The sequence below is a fragment of the Lepisosteus oculatus genome, chromosome 7 (assembly GCF_040954835.1).
Source record: "Lepisosteus oculatus isolate fLepOcu1 chromosome 7, fLepOcu1.hap2, whole genome shotgun sequence".
Lineage (NCBI taxonomy): Eukaryota > Metazoa > Chordata > Actinopteri > Semionotiformes > Lepisosteidae > Lepisosteus > Lepisosteus oculatus.
In genome coordinates this window covers 56,385,921-56,407,433 of record NC_090702.1, presented here as the reverse complement: position 1 = coordinate 56,407,433, position 21,513 = coordinate 56,385,921, and the positions used below count along the sequence as shown (strand labels likewise).

Here is a 21,513-nt window from a genome sequence, read left to right as displayed (position 1 = left end):
CTCACCTTGCTTGGGCCACCTGAGTGAAATCCTCTATCTAGCTGATAAACTCAGCGACTGCAATAGGTCGCGTTTCTCTGGGCACATCTCCTCCGCGACCTCTTGCACACACTGCTGAATAAACCCCCCGTCCGTGAAGGCTCACCAGCTGCTGCTAGAAGCTGTGATACTCGATACATAGCTATGGGAGCCTTTTTATATTGTATTCTTTAATCACGGTGATTGTTTCCTGATGGATAAGACACATGATCTTTTCTTCCTGATCCAAGTATTAAAAATCCTCAGAGACATCGACACAATCAGTCCAGCTGATTTCTGTAGAACTGGTAGAAGACACAAGTGGAAAGTCTAAAATTGAGGACCGTTCTGCACTTCCTTACACAAAGGGTTGTGGGAGTCTGGAACAAGTTACACAGACATGTTGTGGTTGTTGTTGAAGCCGATACCGTGGTTCCTTTCAAGAAACAGCTGGATGAGATCCTTGCATTGATAAGATATCTGCCAAGTGTGCTGGATGGCGAAAGGGGGCTTCTCTTGTTTATTACTGTTGTTAGGTTGAAATTAGAGGGATTTCCAAAATTAGTCACTATTGCTTCTACCTCCAGGCAATAAGACTGCTAAATAGCCAACCTGCAGCTCCTTTAGCAAATCACCTGTAATGGCTACATGGACACACAGTTTCCATAGCATTCGGCACACTGCACTACTGGGACATAATGTATTACATAGACCCTGGACACATAGCAGCTCTTTTCATATTGAGCTCTGTCTGAGCTTATTTTATTCAACTTCTATTGCATTATCTATTATGATGTAACCTTATTTGGTGATTTTATCCCCCCCACCCAGTGAGCTCGCAGAAAAGACATTTCATTGCCAGCAACTACTGCTGCACGCCGTATTGTTGTGCATTTGATCAATAAATTGATTATGATTTGAACAGAATTGAAGCCAGATGTTTCGGCACTGTTAGAGAGCATCGAGTACTCCTGCCCTGGTCAATTTGCCGGAGTGACACTGAGGGGAATTCTTTCATGGTCAGATTGGCAGGGGATACCGAGAGACAGAGATATTCAACCGGCTTTTCCTGTTAAAAACACAATCCAGGTAGATGCCCTTACAGAAAGTGCAGTAAGGAGGCGAGAAAGTTAACGAGCCCTGGCTCAGGCGCCAGTCTGGGGCATCGTGCTAGGCGGCGGGGGAAGGGACTGTGATGCTCGCAGCCGGCCCACCAAAAGCACTTCGGGCTGGTTTGAAAGCGGAATGGGAGAGGGCTGAGCGCGTGTGATGAGAGAGGGGGATACTCTGCTCTTCCGTCGTGCTGCGCTTTCCAAACAAACAGGCATGAGGGAAGGTTTCGGCGGAGCGTAGAGTTTGCATGTCGCAGGTAAGCCGATTTCGAAGAACACTACTTCCTTTCTGGTTTTATTGCAAGTCTCGGTCCACACGTAGGAGGCGCGGGTAGTCGTTTTCGTCAGTGCAATGCTACGAGCAGATTGCTACTCCGGGTTTCAGAAAATCATAGCGCCCCACGGAATTTGTTTCAAGATGGAATTGTTTGAACTTTTCTTTTACCGTTGAGGGATGCAGCAGGCACGTCAATGATTCTGTCGCTCTTCTGCGTCTGTTCGCGGGCGTTAAAAAGCTGTTTTTGCGTGTTTCTGTGCGCTTTCATTTTGTGCTTTCTGGAGAAGAGGAGTTAGCTCAGCTGTTGTGCGCCGTGGAGAGAGGAAAGGGGAAGGACTGAGAGATCATTGTTTTTAATTAAAAAGATGTAAAGAAACAGCATTCGTTTTTCATTAAAGTGAACTGCAAGACTGCAAAGCAGAGAATTGTTCCTGCGGCTGGATGTCCTTTATACAGGTTTGCGCACATTTTTTAAACGACCGCGTTTTCCATATTTATCTGGATCTAGACCAATTATTGTTTACTGATGACTGTAGCTTCTTGTTTCTACTTTTTGCTGCTATCGCGAAGTGTTTCGGGACAGTTTCTGCGTGAGAGACGCTAAATAAGAACTGCTGTTACTGTCGGGAAACGGGCACTACGGTATTTGGAAAACGCTCGTTCCGAAATACCCAGCCAGGACTGGACTGTGTTTCTTCTCGTGTCTTATTCATGTCTCACGCGGTTGTGGAGTCCAGTGGGTTATATTTGTCAGTGTGTTTGAGGATACTCGGATTCGACGAGCGTTATTGGCATGAACGATGAAAAGCGATGGCAATTGGTTCAGATATTTACAGACAATGACGCTGTGTGCCGGGACATCGCATACTGAACTCCAGCTCTGCTCAGCCTCCTCTCCCCTCCCGCAGATGCACTGGAAGCAGTGGAATTAGAGTCATTTCAGAGAATGGAGAACGCTGGTCTGGGTGGCGCAGGGGTCGTGGGTCCAGCTCCTGGGGGTGCTCTCTGCGTGGTGTAATTGTGTGTCGTTTCTTCCCACAGTCCAAAGGCATGCTGGTAGGTCAGTTGGCTTCTGGGCGTCCGTGTGTTTTTATTTTTTGTGCCCCTAGGGTTGAGGTAGTTTGCTTTCCCCTGTGCTGTGAGTGGGTTGACCGCTCGGTGGTGTTGTAGCAGGGCTGTCCTGAGGCTGGTTGGAGTGAGTGTGCCTCAGGGCAGCTTTGAGTTTCTGTACCAGCTAGCTGAGGGGGGCACATAAGCGTGCAGGGACTTCCACGCTTCACAGGAAGCCTTCATCTACAGATTAGGGACACTCAGTTCCATGTTCAATAGCAATTTGTTCGCAGGGAGGCTGATGTTTGCAGAAGAGCCTCATTCTTCTGCTGAAGGAAGGTCCGAACTCCCAGGTGGACTTCAAACTGTGCGCTGGTTGTGTGGTTTGGGAGTGACGACAACGTGCAATTACTGACTGACACCTGAAAGACTTCCCTTAGGTCAAATTCTGCGTGATTGTGGCTCCGTATCCTTTAGCTCGGGCTGCCTTGCTCCACGCTGAATATAACGGGAAGACCTCGGGAGCAGAGCAGTTCGCTTTGAAAGCCGGCCAGGCAGAGAAACTCCCGAGTCTGAGCGCGGAGGTCATATCAGCCCCCCGACATCAGGAAACAGTGCAGTGACGTGGAGAAGAATATTTCCAGATAAAGCTTTATGGTAAAGACGACCGAAGGGCGAAGTGAAAAGGCGTCCCGTTAGCTTGGGAGTTCTAAATGTTTTTTTTTTCTTACAACACAACTAAATTAAGCCGTTTCCCCACCAAAATATATCGTTTTACACAACGGTCATTGTTCACGGCGCTCTCTGAAATTCAGATTCTCTTGTGACTTGTTTGTGTTTTCGAGATTATCTTCCTCCTGCAGAGAGAGTGACATTTCAGATGATGCGCTTTTGAGTGGAAAAGAGTGAAAGTCGGAAACCGACCCAGGTCTAAGTTCCATTACGAACTGAAAGCTAAATTTAAAACGCCCTCTGAAAAAAAAAAAACAAGAAGTCCGTGATTTAGACGTCGGCAAAAATCTAAACCTCAAGAGACAGATGACCCTGTGGATCGGGTACTACCTCACGCCTTTAACCGCAGTTTTACAGTTCGTTGTTTTTAACGCAATTGATAAACCCTGGGTATCTGCCCTCGGGTCTAATGGAACCCGAGAGGTGAATAGGGCTGGCTTGTTCATATTTGTCTTTAGGCCGAATGATAACATTTATTTCGATTTTATTAAATATTTTATTGTAAAATATGATACTGAGACTTAGGAGGTGACTCTAAAAAAATAATTTTCACTGAAACATATCAAGGACATGGGTTTTAAATCCGCGTTAACAGACCAAGCTAAGAATCTTTCACAAAAAAAATCTTCCGTGGCGCTGTGTTGTATGACCGTTTGAAAACATCTATTCAATCCGGAGAGAACAATGGCTCTATAGGGCCCCCTAGTGTTTTTATATTGTAACCAAGGGAATAATCATCTTGACCCCAATCCTACCTGCCCACATCCTCAGCGCCCAGTGGTTTGATGATCACGACACTCGTGTTCTCTATCGTACTCAGGCACCAGATCAGAGCCCAGCTGGGTGGTTCTGGGATAGTCTGAGTGGTTCTGGGAGAGTGTTTACCCCCTCCACCAGCCCGGAGTGAGTTGGTGGACTTTCTTGTTGCAGCTTGGTGCCTCTCATCTCCTGCAGAATCCCAGTGGGAGGTGGCCTCTGTGCCCCCAGTACATACAGGGCGTACTGGCTGTATGTGGTGGCCCACATGTGCTATGTGTGGGTGATCTGGTTTGGACTGGTGTACCCCGCCTCGCGCCTGTTGCTGGTGTGACCGTCGCAGTTCCGCGCAGGCTCAGGCCCACCGCCATCCCGTTCCGTCCCACAGCACCTGGGGCGCGAACCCGGGTCTCCGGCGTAACGCCACAGGGAACCAGACGCATGAGCTAAAGGAGACCTCCCCGAGCTCAGGCGGCTGAGGTCCCTGCTACGCGCAGGGAGGGCGATGACGTCACTGTGTCCGAACCAGCTCCGCTACACTGGCTGGGTTATACTCCAGATGCCCCGCGACTTGTGTTGGATGCAATGGTTAGAAAATGGATGGATGTACAAAATCCAGCACGGGACATGGATAAGAGCATTGATAATAAAGCTCTCTGTATAACTGGAATCTTATAAGTTGATTTATTTGGTTAACAGTAGATGATAAAACCAGCAGCACACAGCGGCCATTCTGCACCGGCAGCCCCACTGCACTGCAGACATAGTGCTTCACTGATCCATTAAGGGGGAGCTTAACTGACCTCAAGTCAGACTGTAGCAGAAATTAGCCAACGGGTTTGTCGTTCCTACTCTCTCGGAGTGCTGCCATGGGATCTTCATTGACTGAGTAGCCTGGGCTCTTTACATTAATGTCTCGTCTGAAGGATGACATGAGCCCCTGCGGTGCAGGGTGCTCGCTCACCGTGCTGGAGCACTGACATGGGTCCGCCTACAGGCCCGCCAGCACCCCCTGCAGTGCCTGTGCTTTCCCTAGAGATCCCAGTACAGGTCGTGCTCGGCCTCGGAGATCCGAAAAGATCCGGTTTCAGGGTGGCACCACTACGACATGCATTCGCTTCCAGTTAGTGAGGACCTGTTGTATTGTGCGTGGTTTTCAGGTTCCTCCAGTTGTTCAGATATGGATGTAATGTGTCTGTACATGACCGGGGAACACTTACTGCATCAAAATCTGAAATTGCCTTAATTTACCCCAGGTGTCGTTCTTAAGTTAACTCTTAGGCTGACTGCGCTGTTTGTCACTAGCCTTGCAAGAGGAGAGCGTTAGGCAGTTCAGGTTAAGACATCCCATTTTTTACTGGGTATTTTTGTCGGGCAGAGTACAGTGATGCAGTGTTAAAAATAGCGTGGTGCCCAGGTTGGCTCCAAGGCAAGAGCACACTGGTGCCTACAAAACACAACTGCTTATGATAATCTTCCTTCAGCTCTCGCATTTCCCCCGGATGTTGGTTTTATCAGGTAAGGGGGCTTCAACACGTGCGTTAAATTTCCTGCTAATTAGAAGCTCGACTGTTCAACTGTCCAAGTGGGTTTTCTCTGCTGCTGGAGGAGCATTTGGCTTGTGGTAGTGAGTAAAGAGAACCGGAACTGCACGTTGTCATTAACGCCTGGTCGAGAAAAGATTAATTTCTAGTTGTTAGTTTGCTAACGTGCGTGGGTTGAAGCCACAAGCTTCAAAGGAAGGTCTCGCATGGATAAGAAGAGAGAATGGAGCCTTTTTAGTAATATGCGCCCTTGGGAGACCTGGTTAATGGACAGGAAATAGAAGTTGCAGATAAGAGGTGATTTCTTTAACGAGAAGATGAAGAGGATGATGCTGTTCCTTCTTCTCTTGTCTTCTCTGTGTCTCTCCTCCCCCCCTCAATTCTGCCTTTTCTTTCTTCTGTGTTTAAGCTGTAAGTTTATCATGAAGTTAATCAACTGGAGTAGAAGCCCTCTTTGATTGACTGCCTGAGGATAACACCTCAAAGGAAGCTTATTGTTTTAGGGCTTGGGGCTGCACTCAGAATTTAAATGGCAAACATAGCTGAACTCTGAAGCCCAGCCAGAACAATACAGATACATTTACATCCTGTCGACCAGTGGATTCCACGGGACGTCCACAGGGGTTCTGTGAGCACTCGCATTGGCTACAAGAAAAATAAAAATTTGCTATCAATAAAAGATGTGAGTTACGATGGCTTTACATGGCTCTATGAAGTCAGAAACATTAGGCATATCTTGTGAATCATCATCATCATCATCATCTTAAAATTCACTCTCTGAATACATTAATGTACTTCCGCTGCTAGAACCAGAAGGTACCTCGAAGGTGTTTCCTCTTCCATCTGCTTGTTTGGAGATAAAACTGTTTGCCATTTCGCCATCCGGCAAATCTCCAAAACTCTCGCCATGAGAGAAAATAGCATGTTACTAGGTAGAAAGATCACTACGAAATTACTGCAACCACGAGAGGAGAAGAAAAAGAAAAAGAAAAATGTGAAAAACAAAAAAAAACTTCAAGACTTCATGTCACAAGAATATAATAATAATAATAATAATAATAATTGCATACACTTATTTGGTGCTTTTCTGGACACTCCACTCAAAGCTCTTTGCAGGTAATGGGGATCCCCTCCACCTCCACCAGTGTGCAGCCTCACCTGGATGATGCACCAGTACACTCCCCACACACCAGCTCTCAGTGGGAAAAGAGCAGAGTGATGGAGCCAGTTCAGAGACAGGGGTTATTAGGAGGCCATGATTGATCAGGGCGAAAGGGAAATTTGTCCTGGACGCCGGGGCTACACCCCTACTCTTTTGGAGAAATATGAAATACGGATATCCAGTATTATCAGAGAAAGCTCTTTCTGTTCTTCATGCCTATCTGTGTGAAACCGGATTTTCGTCATAAGTGTCCACGAAAACGAAGTATCGCAACACATTGGATGCAGAGTTGAACATGAGACTGCAACTCACATCCACGACTCCAAATGTTTTAAAAAATGTAGATGTAAGAGGCAAACTCACTCATCAAACTGAGATTGTTCTGTTTCTGCTGGTTTGAAGTCAATGTTGATGAAAATGTATCCGTAAATGTTTCTTTCACAAGATGAGACCTTGCATTGATAAGATATTTACCGCATGCTGGATGGGATGGTTCTCTTGTTTATAACTGTTCCCAGGTTGGTTAGGGGAACTTTCTACTTAAAAGTGACTAGTATCGGAACAAAATGGAGAGTAGAAATTTCAACAGTAGAGTAGAAGTTTTGGGGGTTTTCTTATCTGTTTAAGTATATATCTCTATCAGGTATAGGCAAGAGAAAACAAGTTCAGGTGAAAAAGTCCCCAACTGCATTGATGCAGTTAGTGGGGCTTTTTAAACTTCCTTTTGTGATCCTCCAGGCAGTTTGTCACTCCTGTTTGTTGGTGAAGGCAAATTGTCTTCTTGTTGGTTTAGAGAGCAGCACCACCTGTGTGTTTGTTTCTTTTCTGTGATGCAAACCTGTTTTACCAGTTATTACCAATTTAATTCTCCACTGCCTAATTGCTCATTGAAATGTAAAAAGCCATGTGACCTTGCTTGGTGCTTCCTTGTTCTAAATTTCTGAAAAAGCTTGTGCTCACACTAGTGGCACCATCTGAAGATTTGACTGTTACCTAACATTGTTCCCCCAGCTTTTAATAGTATTATTAAAGATAATTCCATATTGGTATCACCAATGCATGTTATCATTTAGTGAATTCTGTAAATGTTTGATAAGTCCAATGGTGCTGAAATTGGTCCAATGGTCCAATGGTGAATCATTGAACACTTAAATCTCAAACGTTTTGTGTAAAAGGTGCTTAGTAATTTTGTATTAACACGTTCTACATAAAGGAAAACATCAGTGTTCTGAATTATTGTGTGAGTGAAGAATAGGTTTTATCAGAATTTTAAGTATCTGTCATCAAACAGTGAAAGTGGAAAATAATGCACAACTAATACTGTTCCTTGTGACCCCACATGAGATCCCTCTCCAGGCTCTAGTCTACTTTCTGACAGAAAAGAAATAACTCCTTTACTTTGCACAGTTCTTGCTCTGGGGAGACCATAGACTAGACAGTTGATTGACCAATCATGAATTTGTCATTAGCCTATGTTCTTCTGCTGGGATGGTAGTGGAAATGTAGTGGTTCAAGTCTCGCTGGGGTTCCTAGATCCACATTAAACAAACTCCAGTATGTCTAAACTTTGGCAGACCGAATCCTGACCAGGTCTAGAGAAGGTGATCCCATTACTCCTATCCTGGAGTCCTTGCACTGGCTTCCTGTCAAGTTTCGTATTGACAGAATTTTCATGCTCGCCTATAAGGCTCTGCGTGGCTTGGCACCTCTGGACCTGTCTGAGCTACTACTGTCCTACTCCCCACCTCACAACCTTCGCTCTTCTAATTCTGGTCTCCTATCTGTCCCCCAAGCCTGTCTTCGCTCTATAGGTGACGGGGTCTTCTCCTGTTGCACCCCAAACCTCTGACACTGTCTCCCCAAGGATATCAGAGAGTCACCTTCTCTAAACACCTTCAAATCCAGCCTCCTTCTTTACTGAACTGGTTCTCTTATTTACCCCTCTGCTCCTGCTGTATTCAGTACCCCCATCTACTCTCTCCTCTCATTGTGTATTCTCATTCTGCATATCTGGTGTATTTTTTTTTATTGTTGTCGCCCTGCAAAGTGGTTTGGGAAGCGACTTTTAAAAGATATTTTATTATGATAGATTAGCCTCGGGTCACAGGTATGGAGGAATGCAATTTTATTAGGTTTTATTGGAATTGGCTCCATCACACTGTCTCCTCCCCACTGAGAGATGGAGTGCGTGGGGAGGGTTTTGGTGCACTCCGGCTGCCATCTGAAATGGAAATCTAATAAGTAAATTGATTCTTAAAATGTAGAGAGCTTTGCAAAAAATATATTGGTGCTTTTAGAAAATATATTTCAAGGATGTAACTGTGGTGTTAAAGTACGTGCATCAACAAAGTACACTGTTTAGGTTACTTTAGAAGACAATGTACCAAAACAATACATGCTGTCTAGGTCATTAGATTAGCTGAAAGTAACTGATAAGCTTTGAAAAACAAATCTAGTGGTGCTTCTTCTTTCGTTTTATGATGTAATCTGTTTTGTCTTAGGGAAAGGGGAAGTGTTAGAAGGGACAGTGCTTTTTTACAGCGCAACGTCTCATAAAAACCCTGTACTGCTTGTAACAAATTGAGTCTCTGGTTCCACTTTGCGAGAATGTCCTGCCCTTGGGAGCCTTCTGCTCCTGGGCCGTCCTGCCCTGGAATTCTCCTTTGAATTCCCTTTAGAATTGTCCGAAAAAGTCTCTCAGGCCCTCTGTGTTGCCTGTTTTTACCTGGAGGAACTTCAGCTCGTTCATTGGCTGAAAGTTCCATGGGCATCAGAGTCCCACGTGGGTTACTCGGCCCTACCAGTCCCTGATTGGTTGATCAAGGTGAGATATGAGTCACTTACTCCTGACACTTAGGAATGCAGTCCAGATGTCCATCTGGCACTCCCTAGACAGATAGGCGCCAATGGATGACCATTGATCATGATAGCTAGGCTTAGCTAAGTGCATCCCCATTTGGGAGCTGTCCCTTATCAAAAGAAAACATCTTTAAATCAGCCTGCATGAATAGTTTCTCTGTGGCTGCACCACAGAGATGAACAGAGAGATGGGGCCTCATTTGGGAAAGCACAGCAACACTTAATTCTGTCTTATTAACAAGCATTGCCGCTACAGTCATTTCTTCAGGATAAACTGGAACAGGATGAAAACCGCCTGGGCATGAAACCAGCTGACCCCTGCCGTCCCCACGCGGAGCTGCGCTGTGCGAAAGAGCTGGGAAGCCCTTGTAGTTTGGCTGTCCTGCGTGGGGGTGGTGTTGCTGGGTGTCTGGAGCTTGGCAAAGGCTGAAACTGCAAGGGGAGATAGGTATTCTTTGGGCAGCTTTAAAGTCACATATGTATGGGGGTATGTAACTTGCACACCAGGGGTGTCTGTCCCCCTGACAGGATTTCACCAGATTTACAGTCCTCCCTTTGCCCACACCCAAATCGAAATCCTAGGACATGTGCCTTCTCGCGTTACTAGATAGGCTTCAGTGTGTGCAGGATTCTGCAGCTTGTGTGCCAAGTAAATGTGAGTTGTCATGAGATAAACTGAACGAGGCTCAGTGTGACCTCTTTGCCAAAACTGCTGAATGAAAACTTTTCAGACTTAAGTGGTGCTCTGTTTTTTAGATCACTCTGTTCAGTAATCTAAACAATGCGGTCTGCTGGAGTTCAAGGTTGTGCAGCTGTTTCTTGAGTTTAAGCAGCGAAAGAAGAAGAAGAAAAAGTAGCGTTCAGAGATTCTGCAGCTTGTGTGCCAAGTAAACGTAATCGCACTGGGCACACACGTGTCTTGGCAGATGTGTTATATCAGGGGCGGAGCGGTGGCTCTGTGGCTCAGGATCTGCGCCTGTGGCTGGAAGGTTGCCAGTTAAAATCCCGCGGCCGGCACAGGAATCCTACTCCCTTGGGCCCCTGAGCAAGGCCCTTCACCCCAACTGCTCCAGGGGTGCTGTATAAATTGCTGACCCTGCGCTCTGACCCCCAACTTCTCTCTTCCTGTCCGTGTGTCTCATGGAGAGCAAGCTGGGGTCTGCGAAAAGACATATTCCTAATACAAGAAATTGTATATGGTCAATAAAGTTATCTTATCTTATAAGACTTTGAGTGCTAGTGTCTTGCAAGTTATCAGATATCCTGAAAAAGGCTTTGCACGTGGGGAGTGCACTGCGTCTTGCCAGCAGTGAAAGTGGGGCCTCACTGGGGCAACTTATTGGTGGAGAAGTCTGTCTCTGGCCGCTGCTGATAGATACACATGGCAGGTGGCCGAAACAGGGGAGCAGACCTTGTGTACAAACACTCCAGGAGCTCCTTCCTCTTATTCCTCAAAATATAACCAGCAATCCTTTCTCCTGCAAAGGACCAGTACAGCACGGTAGACAGCAGAGCTGTCCGGCTTGGACTGCAAGGCTGCAGTTACAGCCCATTTTTCAGGTGCCTGAAGGTGGAGCCATGAAGGGAAAGAACATTTAAAACTGAGAGCAGGAGGCCATTCACACAAAGGATTGTGTGTGTGTGCCTGGGGGGGGTCTGCAGATTCAATTCTCAGGAAAGTGACAGTCTATTTTGTGGCAGATACATTGTATTGAACAGACATGAAATAGGTCCGTTCATTATGCAGATTTACAATCATCGGCAGGAATAACTACGTAATAACTATTGTAATGAATGGAGACACGCACTGATTCAAAGGATGCAATATACTTCTTATTAATAAAATATGCAACATAAACCAATATGATCAGGCAAAATTACAACTGGGAAGGTCGTTGTAAGACCTATATATAGAAGCACTCATAGGTGGAATTATGGTGCACATACAGTCTCTCTGTACTGGTGGTTTACTTGGAGCTAAGTTGGCTTAAACCCTCCTGGGTCAGACGATGGCCACACTCATGTGAGGAAGAATTTAAGCATTTGCCTTTTTTATTAAGTATATAAAATAGTGACTATTTTATTAGCTCATATGCTTTTTGCTTAGCAACAGTATAAAAGGATAATTCAAGCATATTATTTGACCTTTTGACATTAATATTACAAATTGCAGAATGCCTAGCTCATTTCACAACTTTTATTTATATACTTCCTTTTGTCTGTATGCAAGGTGGAACTGCTTCTTAAAAAGAACGTGGTCAATTACAAAGAAATGTTTGTAGAGAGAAAAACAACTCCTAATATGGAAACTTAGAATGAGCTTTCCTGTGTGAATTTGCTGTATAAAACTCATTGCATTTATCATCTCGCTGGAGAGGTTACTCACAGATCTGTATGAGAGGCTGCTCTCAGATCTGTATGATTATATCCTCCCCATGCGCATGGATAAAGGGACTCTGCTTGACCACACCTAACCTGAGTGAAGACTTTTCTTCGACACATGCCAACCCAGAAGCCCTTTTTTCTGACTAGGGGCCAGAAGTTTAGAGAGCACTGCAGTGCAGAATTCCTCTAGGCCGAAGCATCGTGCTGATTGGTTGTGATGTCATCAGGGGTGGGTGCAGGTCTTCCCCACCCAGCTGATCCCATGTGGGTGGGTTATCCCAGCCCTGCCAGTGGCACCCCAGCTGGACAGGTGACTCCAAGGCTTCTGGGTTTAGATGTCCGTCTCTCGAGATTGTAGACAGGGAGGTGCTGGTGTGGACACTGGGGGGTGTCAGAACTGATTGAATTTCTGACATCCTGGTTTGTGTCTTGAGTCTTCACCACATCCTGCTTGTCGGACTCATTTTACCAGCATTCCTTAGCAGATGAGTCATGGGAGCTGAACTGCACCAGGTCGTTTTCCGTTCAAGGCAACAGAATTTAGATTCCTCTAATCTCTGAACGCTGGGATTCTACCACATGAAGACCTTGCTGCTACAACAGGAACATACAGCCTCCCCCGTAATACCGGACCACGTCTTTTTTGCATCCCTTTGATAATTTGAACAACTCGTGTCTTGGTTTTATTTTCCAGGAGGCGTGACGCCAAGGGGCAGATCAAGCGCGAGCCGTCGCTGGGCAGCTCCTCTCCGGTCTCGGGCAGCAGCGGACGATGCAGGCCTCCGACGTGTGGGTCCCACAGAGGCCACAGCCCGCGCTCTTCCAGGCGCCCCGCGGCTCCCCCTCCGCCTCGGCGTTGAGCCACCATGCCCTTGCCGCCCCTGCGGGCGCTGGGTCCGCCGGACCCGCCAGCGCCCCCGGCTCTCCGCAGGACGCTGCCTTGGCGGTCCTGCAGCAGTTTGTGACGGAGAGGATGTACGCCGAGGGCTCTGCTCCAGGGGCACACGGGCCACAGGCGCCCTACAAAATAGTGCACCAAAACCCCGCGGCCCCCTCCAGAAGACAGCCTGACCAGTTCGGTGCTCCCGCCCAGTCCGCAAGACCCCATCGCGCTGTCCACTTTGCCAACGGGCAGTTTCACAACACGGCATTTGCGCCCAACAGGGTGGTGTTCAGTAGGAATCCGGTTGCGCCTGGAGGAAACCACGAACCGTCCAAGAGCAGCGGCCTTGTGGCGCAACAGGAACACGGCTGGAACCGTGTCTCCTCCTCCACCGGCCGGCCGAACTACGGCAGACATCCCTCACTTGCTCTTCCATTCCAGTTGCACAATCAGGGTGCTCCCGGTGGGCACGGCAGGTGTGGGCAGCAGCAGTACCACATGCTTCAGCAGCCTGGACCCCGCACAGAAGCCTTCAGCAGGGCTGGTGCTCAGGGTTTAGCAGGGGCCTCCAGTAGTGATGCTCAAGCATGGACCCCTTCTCTGTCCGCGCCACAGGGCCAGCCGAGGCAGTGGAGTTACTATTCATACCCCTTTTCCTCTCTGGGGGACAGCAGCGCAGCTGGTATCGCTCTTCAGGCAGGGCAGCAGAGGTACCCCGCCAGCCAGGCCTGTTTGCAAGGCAAAGCGAGTGACCGTCCCCAGAATATTCCAAACCGACCAGCGGAAAACTCCGATACAGTTTCTCCTCTTGGGGACGTGCGGAACAGTGGTTTTCCAAGCAATCAGCCCTTTGGGGCTGTAAATCCCACTGTAAATGTTTCCCAGAATGCCCGTGAAGCTGCAGAAAGCATCACTGTAAATGGACGTTTTCTCCCGGCTTTAACGTCCAGCCAGTTCGGGCGCGCTCCTTGCCATGCTGGCCAGCAGACCCCCACCAGACCGGGCTTCTTGGGTGGAGATGGGGGCATGGGCGCTCTAGAGGCAGCGGCCTCCCGAGGTGATAGCACGGTCTCGGGGGCCTCCGGAAGCCTGGACAGCGGCCGGGGCCACGGTGCTTTGTCCGAGAACATCCGCCACGACGCCGGGAAACCCCCTGAAACAAACTCCAATTCCACATGGCCGTCGTCTGGATTAAACAGGGAGGCACAGCCACAGCTCCCCCACTTCCCTCAGGTCAAAACCGGCACTAACACACCAACCTTCACGCCCTCCGCCTCCGTGTCCAACACCCCGACATGCAACTCGCTCCCCCCGGCAGGGCTGCCGCCCCCTCCTTACCCGAGAGGGCTGGAGCAGTCCTATTTAGTGACCGTGAAGAAGGATACCCGAGGCGAGGGGTTTACGGCTCACAATGTGATTTTGATTGACAAGCCGTCTTCCGCCGGCGGCACTCGGCAGCTGCCCGGGCGGAGACGAGGCTCGTCCGGTCGGGGCTCCTCGTCGGACTCGCTCCTACGAGGGAGAGGCCCCGAAGCTCCGGGACCGATGTCCGCCGCACACGTTTCAGACCAGCCCGCCGCTCTGCCGTTGCCCCCTGCAGTCCAGCAGAGAGGCTTGTCTCAAGGGGCAGGAAGGAGCTCCGTTTTTCAGCAGCACAGACACACCCAGGAAAACAGCTTTCTGAGGGACCATACAGTTAGTGGGCAGCTAGTGGGTAGTAGCATGGCATCCACAGCTCTGCCCACTGGTCCTGTTCCACAGAAGATGAGAGCGTCGGATGTTAAGTTAAGGAACGAGCTCAGAAAGGGTGTAGCAGAGGTGCTGTGCGCATTTCTGTCAAAATGTAAAACAAGCCAGACAGACATGTCTCCTACCAACATGCCAGCACAGACCCAAACTGCCAATTTATCCCCGAGCCAAAATGAGTCTCCGAAGGATGTTGGCACACCTGCCAGAGGGGAATATGCTACGCCTGGGAAAGAGGAGTATAGTCATAGCCTAATCGGGAAATTGCTTTGTTCTTCCTTATCGCGGGCAAGCGAACCACAGATTGCCATTGTGCCTCCGATAACGCAGAAATATGTGGCATCGCCGGAAAAATTGAGAGCCTTCCTGAACGCGGATCACGATCTCCCATTTAAAATTCTGAACGTGTGGTCCCAGCTAGAAGATCATGCCAGTTGTTCTGAGCTGCCCATTAAGGAGGACTTTGTTAGTTCCCTTGCAAGTGCACATTCTGATGGAAAAGTTGCGCAGGAGATCTCCTCTAAAAGTCCCCCAGCAAAAGGTGTTGAAGCTCCAGCGACGGCAGAGGTCGCGCAGACATCTGCAGAATCTCCCAGCCTGAGAGCTCCTCCCGGATCATGGAGGGATCAGCCATTCAAGATCACTCCAGCACACTGCACAGAAAGTCAAGCATCACCTGGTGGTCACTCCATGGGAAGCCTTGTTGGGCTCAGTTCTGGTCCACATAGCTGTGAAAAGCAGCAGAGTGGGAAGAATGAAGACAGCCTAGGTCCAGATTCAAATCTGAGCACATGCACTTTGGCCTCTGTGCCTGTGAAAGAGTGGACACTTGAGAGAATACAACAGCTGGTGAATTTGTTTCATGATTGTGTAGCTCGTGATCCAGGGTGTTATGGGGTGGAGGAAGTAGCAAACCAGCGCTGGGCTGTTAGAAATGATGAGCCTTTAGATCCACGTGAATCTGATCATGAAATTGAGTCAATTGTGAACTTCTGGAGCTCTGGCATCACTCTGGACCAACAGTCTGTAATATTTTCTGAAGTAAAGCCTGATTGTTTTGAAAAAATAGCCCCACATTGCATAACTGTTGGACCCAGTGCTGTTCCGTGTGTTGTAGAGGAGTACAAGTCCACATGGTTAAATCTCAACGAGAAGCTTGATGATATAGATAAAGAGTGTGGCTTTCCTCTCTGCCTGCTGCTCAAATACCAGATGACTGAAACAGAAAGCAGTACATCACACGTCCAAGAGATGCAGAACTTGGAAGCTGCTTCACTCACTACCTGTGAACAGACAGAGGATTTGGCGCCTCCTGCAGAAACTGAGAGTGCCAACATTGAGGATGCCCTGTGTAATACCCAGGTCACAGTTGTACAACCTGGCAATGAGATCTTCAGTGTGATTCTGAATGAATCTGGTAAAGAGGAGCTGAAAGGCAGTCCACCTGTGGAAACTCCAGTCCAGCGAGAAGTGATCCCTGAGAACTACTGCTGTCTCCTTCGCTTGCTGGAAGATTATACCGGTTCTCCCCTGAGCCCGAGCTGCAACTGTCAGTTCCGCTCCAAGTCGGAGAAGGAGCATTTAACAGGCCGGACCCCTTCCACTGGAAATGGAGGCGGACTTGTCAAAGTGTGTGCTGAGAGCTCTCCAGAGCAGTTACCAGGGGCAGGGGACCTCCCTCGAGTAACTGAGCCACAATTGCAAACTCCAGTGGCAAGCAGGGATCTTGCACAAGTAACTGAAGTGCAAAAGGGAGAAATGGATTTAGGAGCTGAGCACACAACCATTGCTGCTGTGAAGCACAAAGAGCTGAATGGCAAAATATTAAGATCGCGGTTCAAGTCTTCTCAAAAAGCTGCTCCTGAAAGGCAAGGTGAATCTGAAGTTCCCCATAAACGCCAAAGAGGGGAAGATCTGACGTCTGGTAAAGGGCGGAGGCGGGACTGTGTGGTGAAGCTCCTCCAGCTCCCAGCCCCACTCAAGAGGAGCCAAAGTCACAAAGGGGAGAATCTGGACAGGGTCGGCGGTGGAGAATCTGGACAGGGTAGAAAGGGAGAGGTTGACCGCGAGATTCTGATTCCCTCTGTAGCCAAGAAATCGCCTCCGAGTCGCAGAAGAACTGAAGGGCAAAACGCTCAAGTTGTCGTAAGCGTAGCATCGGGCACCAGCTCTGCTGGAGGTCCTGGAAATAAGCACGATAAAGGACATAAATCAGAAGGCAGGAAGCGTGAGAGAGAAGATGGCTTTGATTGCCCACCATCCAGATTGGCTAAATTGCATCTTGCGGTCCACTCCTCAGCTGATGCAAAACAAACACCAAAGGAAGAGAAAGAACCTTTATCAAAGAAAAAGAGCTCGTCGGAAACGGGACCAGCCAGATCAGAGAAGAGAGGGGAGAGGACAGTGAGCCTGGTGCTGTTTGGGTCCGGCTCTAATTCAAGTCTAGAAGTCAGAAGTTCTGATGGCAATCTTGCTCTTAGACGGAAGATAAACCCTCCTCCAGTGATTGAATTCACCATTCGTAGCAAAAAGGACTGTGCAGAGAAGGCAGCACTTCCAAAGGAGCATGTCCTGTTGAACAAGAACAGACTTTCTGAAGTAGGGCTTGAAGCGAAAGAAGAGAAGAAAAGCCAGACAAAATGCTCAGGAAGGCCACAGCAGTCCAAAACCAAGCAAAGTCTTGGAAACAAGGGACCAGACAACCACATGACAACAGAGCACCCATCGGAATACTCCCAAGGCTCATTGCACCGGAGGGTTGTGGATTTTAAGGGCACTGACAGATATTACAAACCGATGGACCAACACAGACGAAAGAAGGGCTCACAGTTAAAAACAGAGAATCCTAAGTCCTGTTCAAAGAGTGTTCTTAGCCTGAACGAGCAAAGCGATTCAGACATCAAGACTTGTGGAGATGTGAAGAAATCGGTCTTGAGGAGAAGAGCCTCACAGCACGAGCAGAAGCAAATTGCTTTTCGCAAACTGCAGCACAAGGAGCGCACCAAGAGTCAGGGTACAGTGGCGCCCATCTGCTTGGTCCGGAAGAGGAAGCGTCCCTCTATCATGCAAGAGGCTTTCACAAAAAGGGTGTCCGCTTCTGGGAGCCCCACTACGGCGGAGAAAGACAAGCTTCTGCAGTTCAAGCTGTGGCCAGACACCGGGGATCTGTTTGGCTTTAAAGATGAGGGCAGCTTGAAAAAGGAAAGCAGGCAACACCCCAATTCAGTAAAGAGTAAGTGTTCCTCGTCATTCTTTCCTTTGAAACATAAAGTAACATAAAACAGCCTTTTCTGTTGCAATGGGTGTCCTGTTCATGACACGTGTTTTTCTCCAGGAGCTGGAAGTCTGAGGGAAACAGGAATGCAGGCTGGATCTTCAAAGCCCAAGCAATGGAAGATAAAAGGTAAGACTGTGTCCCTCTGTGATGAGAGAGGCTGAGAACAGAGATTAATCTGGACAGTTTTCTGGGAAAGATTTTCTCAAATTTAGTGCAGGGTATCCCAGCTGTTGGTCTCCCAAGCGGTCATCTGTGATTTGGTGATTAGTGAACAATTTTGCTATTTGCCAAACGTGTTTTGCTTATTCATTGATAGCAATCGTTATTTTGCATTTTCATTTTGTGGTCTGCTCACTTTGGCATAGTAAGACTGTTAACTCATGGATAATTTTATATAGTTATATCCCACATATGATATACCCATTCCCCATATTCTGTCTTATGGACAAGAATTCCCCCTTTTGCAATGTTTTCATCTCTGACTATGACAGATAGCAAGGACAGTCTGCTTGTGTTTTCTGCCTTACATTTATTTTAATTCAACATGCCACCCTGTCACTGGGTCCCTGGCTGGCACAGGGATGTGAAGAGATGAAGCCTTCTGGCCTATTGTGGAAATCTCCACTCAGGACTCTGAACTGGGCAACGCTGCAGATCCAAGAGTTCTGGATGCAGAGATACAGACTTCCCCTGTACGGATTCTGACTCCGTAATGTACAGATCCATTCAGGTTCTGTCAGCATGGTCTCTGGTCCAAGTAAAAACGTCAGGAAAGCCCACAGGAGGATATGACAGCTCAGGTTCTCATGACCTGGAAACCTGATGGAAATAGATGAGCTAAGCGCCAGGTGCAGGGAGTTATCATGAGATAAGCTGAGCGAGGCTCAGTGTGACCTCTTTGCCAAACTGCTGAACGAAAACTTTTCAGACTCAAGTGGCGCTCTGTTTTTTAGAGCTGTTTTTACTGTTCAGTAATCTAAACAATGCGGTCTGCTGGAGTTCAAGGTTGTGCAGCTGTTTCTTGAGCTTAAGCAGCGAAAGAAGAAGAAAAAGTAGCGTTCAGAGATTCCACTTGTCATCTTGTTCATGCCTCACTTGTGTCGCGAATGTTTGTTTGATCCCGTAGATGTTTACTGTCTTTACCGATGCCTTTGAGGATTTTCATTCCTCCAGTTAAGACCGATGAGGCTCTTTGCAATTAGCCTGTAGAATAAATATCTTTTAACTGCATATTACATTGACTTTTTGTTGCACATAGAGAGTTGCCACAGAGTTTCTGACTGTGTACATGTGCGCTGCCTGTAGAAAGTCTAAACACCCTTTCCAAAGTAACACATTTGTAATTATTACTCAGAATGTCTGACCATTTGTTTTTTCACTTGGGAATTGTGTTACAATAAGAAAATAAAGGTAAAATAAATTGATTTAGTGTCTTGATTTTCAGTCTGTTAGACCACAAATTATGTTACTTTGGAAAGGGTGCACAGTCTTTCTGTAGGCAGTGTATTTTGTTTTTGCTACCTACATGCAACACCCTCCAGCTATCAACAGCAAATCCTACCTGCCAGCTGTTTGCTTACTCCAGAGTTTGGTCTGAATCTCTTTTGCTCCATCTCCTTTTATTTTGTGATCAGATTGCTCAGTCTAGATCAATGATATAAATAGGAAGGAGCAGTGGTCCTAATCCAGGTACCTGATGCACTAATTACATCACCCTCGGTCTGTACATGGAGGGAGAACAGGCATTGTGAACAGGGAAGAAAGTGAGAATCACTGCTGCTCTCTGGCTAAAATGGCACAAACAACAAGTTAATCGACAAAATAATAAGGGAGGACAGGAACATCGTTGAACATTGTTCAGTGATAATATAAAAGCATTTCAGCTTCTGCTGTGCAGGTTTACAGTTGGAGCTTTCCACTTTTCCCACCTCCTTCCCCGGCATGCACAGGGCTCACTGCACTCTCGGCTCTGCTGGCCGAGGGAATTCGGACAGAAGCTCGTCGGTCTGCTCAGAGTTAACATGACCCAGGCGTTTTGCATGAAGTGTTTTTCCCAGGAAGACCTGGGAAAGCGAACTCGTGAGCTGTGGTTAATCTTTCCGAATCGTCTCTCGGCAGGTTACTGGTCCCAGAGCTCAGAAGGCAGATCACCAGAGAAAGAGCCGACGTCTCCGGGGGCGGCCTCCCCACTTCTCACGCCCTCCTCCAAGACCACTGCTGATGCCACCTTTCAGGAGTACAAGAAGAGATTCCTGGAGAAGGAGCTGAAGGTCGACAAGAAGTAGCTCGGCGTGCTTGCGAAGCCTGCACTTCGGGGGCCTGATGTATGCAGCTGGAACGTGTTTCCAAGGGACTCCTGCTACGCGTTTCCTGGGTGGGATTTTCTTCAGTGGAGCGTGTTTTGTTAAGAACTGGTCACATGCTCCCCTGCGACGCCCACACACCACATGATCCCGCGCGTCTGAGCTGCCGGCGAGACCCCAGAGCTCTCGCCAAAGAGTGTCTGCAGAATTCCTGCAGGGAAATGAGACGGCACTGACATTCCACTCATTGCTTTCATCGGTAACCTCACTGCCTGCACACTGGAGTGGTGCTTGTGAGTGTCTCTCTCTGTTCCCAGGCGTTAGTATAGCTGGAGACGCTCCTCACGGGAATAGCTTCCTGGTAGCTGTGCTTTCCCTCTTCCTCCCACTTTTCCAACACGGCCGCTGGCCGGAACAGGAAGACTGATATAACCTCGTCTGGCATTAAATTGCTTCTGCCAAGCGCGTCGCAGCATCCTGTGCCACAGGCCTTCACGGGCAGTTGGTCAAGCTTGTCCGTGGGCTTCCGATGCTGGGGGAGATGATGGGAAATGGGATTCAGACACACAAGGGATCCTGGAGGAGGATTACTGTGATGAGAGGCCTGCGAGGGAACAGGATGAGCAACACGCCTTCAGATTTTCAAACGGTTGTCTTTCAGAATGTGAAATACCTGCGCTGCTGTACAGATATAAGTACAGGAATGCACCGAACTTGCACTTCAGCCCTTCGGAAGCCTGTGGTTTAAGAGAGCTTGTCTGAATTTGAGGATGGAGCTTCATTGTCAGCAAGCACACTAAAAACTTACCAGACATAAACCCTGTCTAACTTTTGTCCAAATGTCAATCCATATTATTCTTAAATCTGTTTCCTGTGTGTGTATAAAAACACATGGAAAAATGCCCTTAAGCTGCTCTGTTACCAGCTCCAGAAATGCAGGACTTGGTTTTCTTCAGCAGAGGGTCATGCAGTCCTATGTGACCCTGGCGACGGGAGAGGGGAACGACCTGCAGACCCACTCCTTATCTCAGGTTATTCTCGGACTAAGTACATACGTTCTGAAGTTCACCAGCACAGAGGGCAACCTTCAAACAAAGCATCTGAAAACAGTCCTTTGCTTTTTAGGAAATGCAGAATGTCTCTCTTTGTACTTGAAGTATTTACAAGAGTATTTGTTTACAAGCTTGTGTGGAAACTGGTGCCAGTGCCCAGGTCAGCACGGACTTTGACCACTGTCAGACCTTGTGAGTCTGCTCTCATCGTGGGATTCTTTTTATTTTTCACGCTAAAACTATTCAGGAACATGTTTGTTAAATGCTGATTGTATATACATATTGTGAACGGTGGTGTTCTGCAACTATTTTTGTATAAAACAACTTGCCAGAAATAAATTTTTATATTTCACTTCA

General features: G+C 47.8%; 1 protein-coding gene across 2 annotated transcripts; it reads left to right on the top strand.

The window, feature by feature from the left end:
- The first annotated feature begins 1,252 nt into the window (after window positions 1–1,252).
- LOC107077960 (uncharacterized) lies at window positions 1,253–21,513 on the top strand. Of its 2 annotated transcripts, none has more exons than XM_015351998.2 (4): window positions 1,253–1,387; window positions 12,590–17,756; window positions 17,859–17,927; window positions 19,920–21,513. In XM_015351998.2, the coding sequence occupies exons 2-4, from the start codon at window positions 12,668–12,670 to the stop codon at window positions 20,084–20,086; spliced, it is 5,325 nt and encodes a 1,774-aa protein (XP_015207484.2). In that variant the 5' UTR covers window positions 1,253–1,387; window positions 12,590–12,667; the 3' UTR covers window positions 20,087–21,513. The 2 variants fall into 2 exon arrangements, with proteins under 2 accessions (XP_015207484.2, XP_015207485.2); XM_015351999.2 differs by lacking the exon at window positions 1,253–1,387 and adding an exon at window positions 1,446–1,863.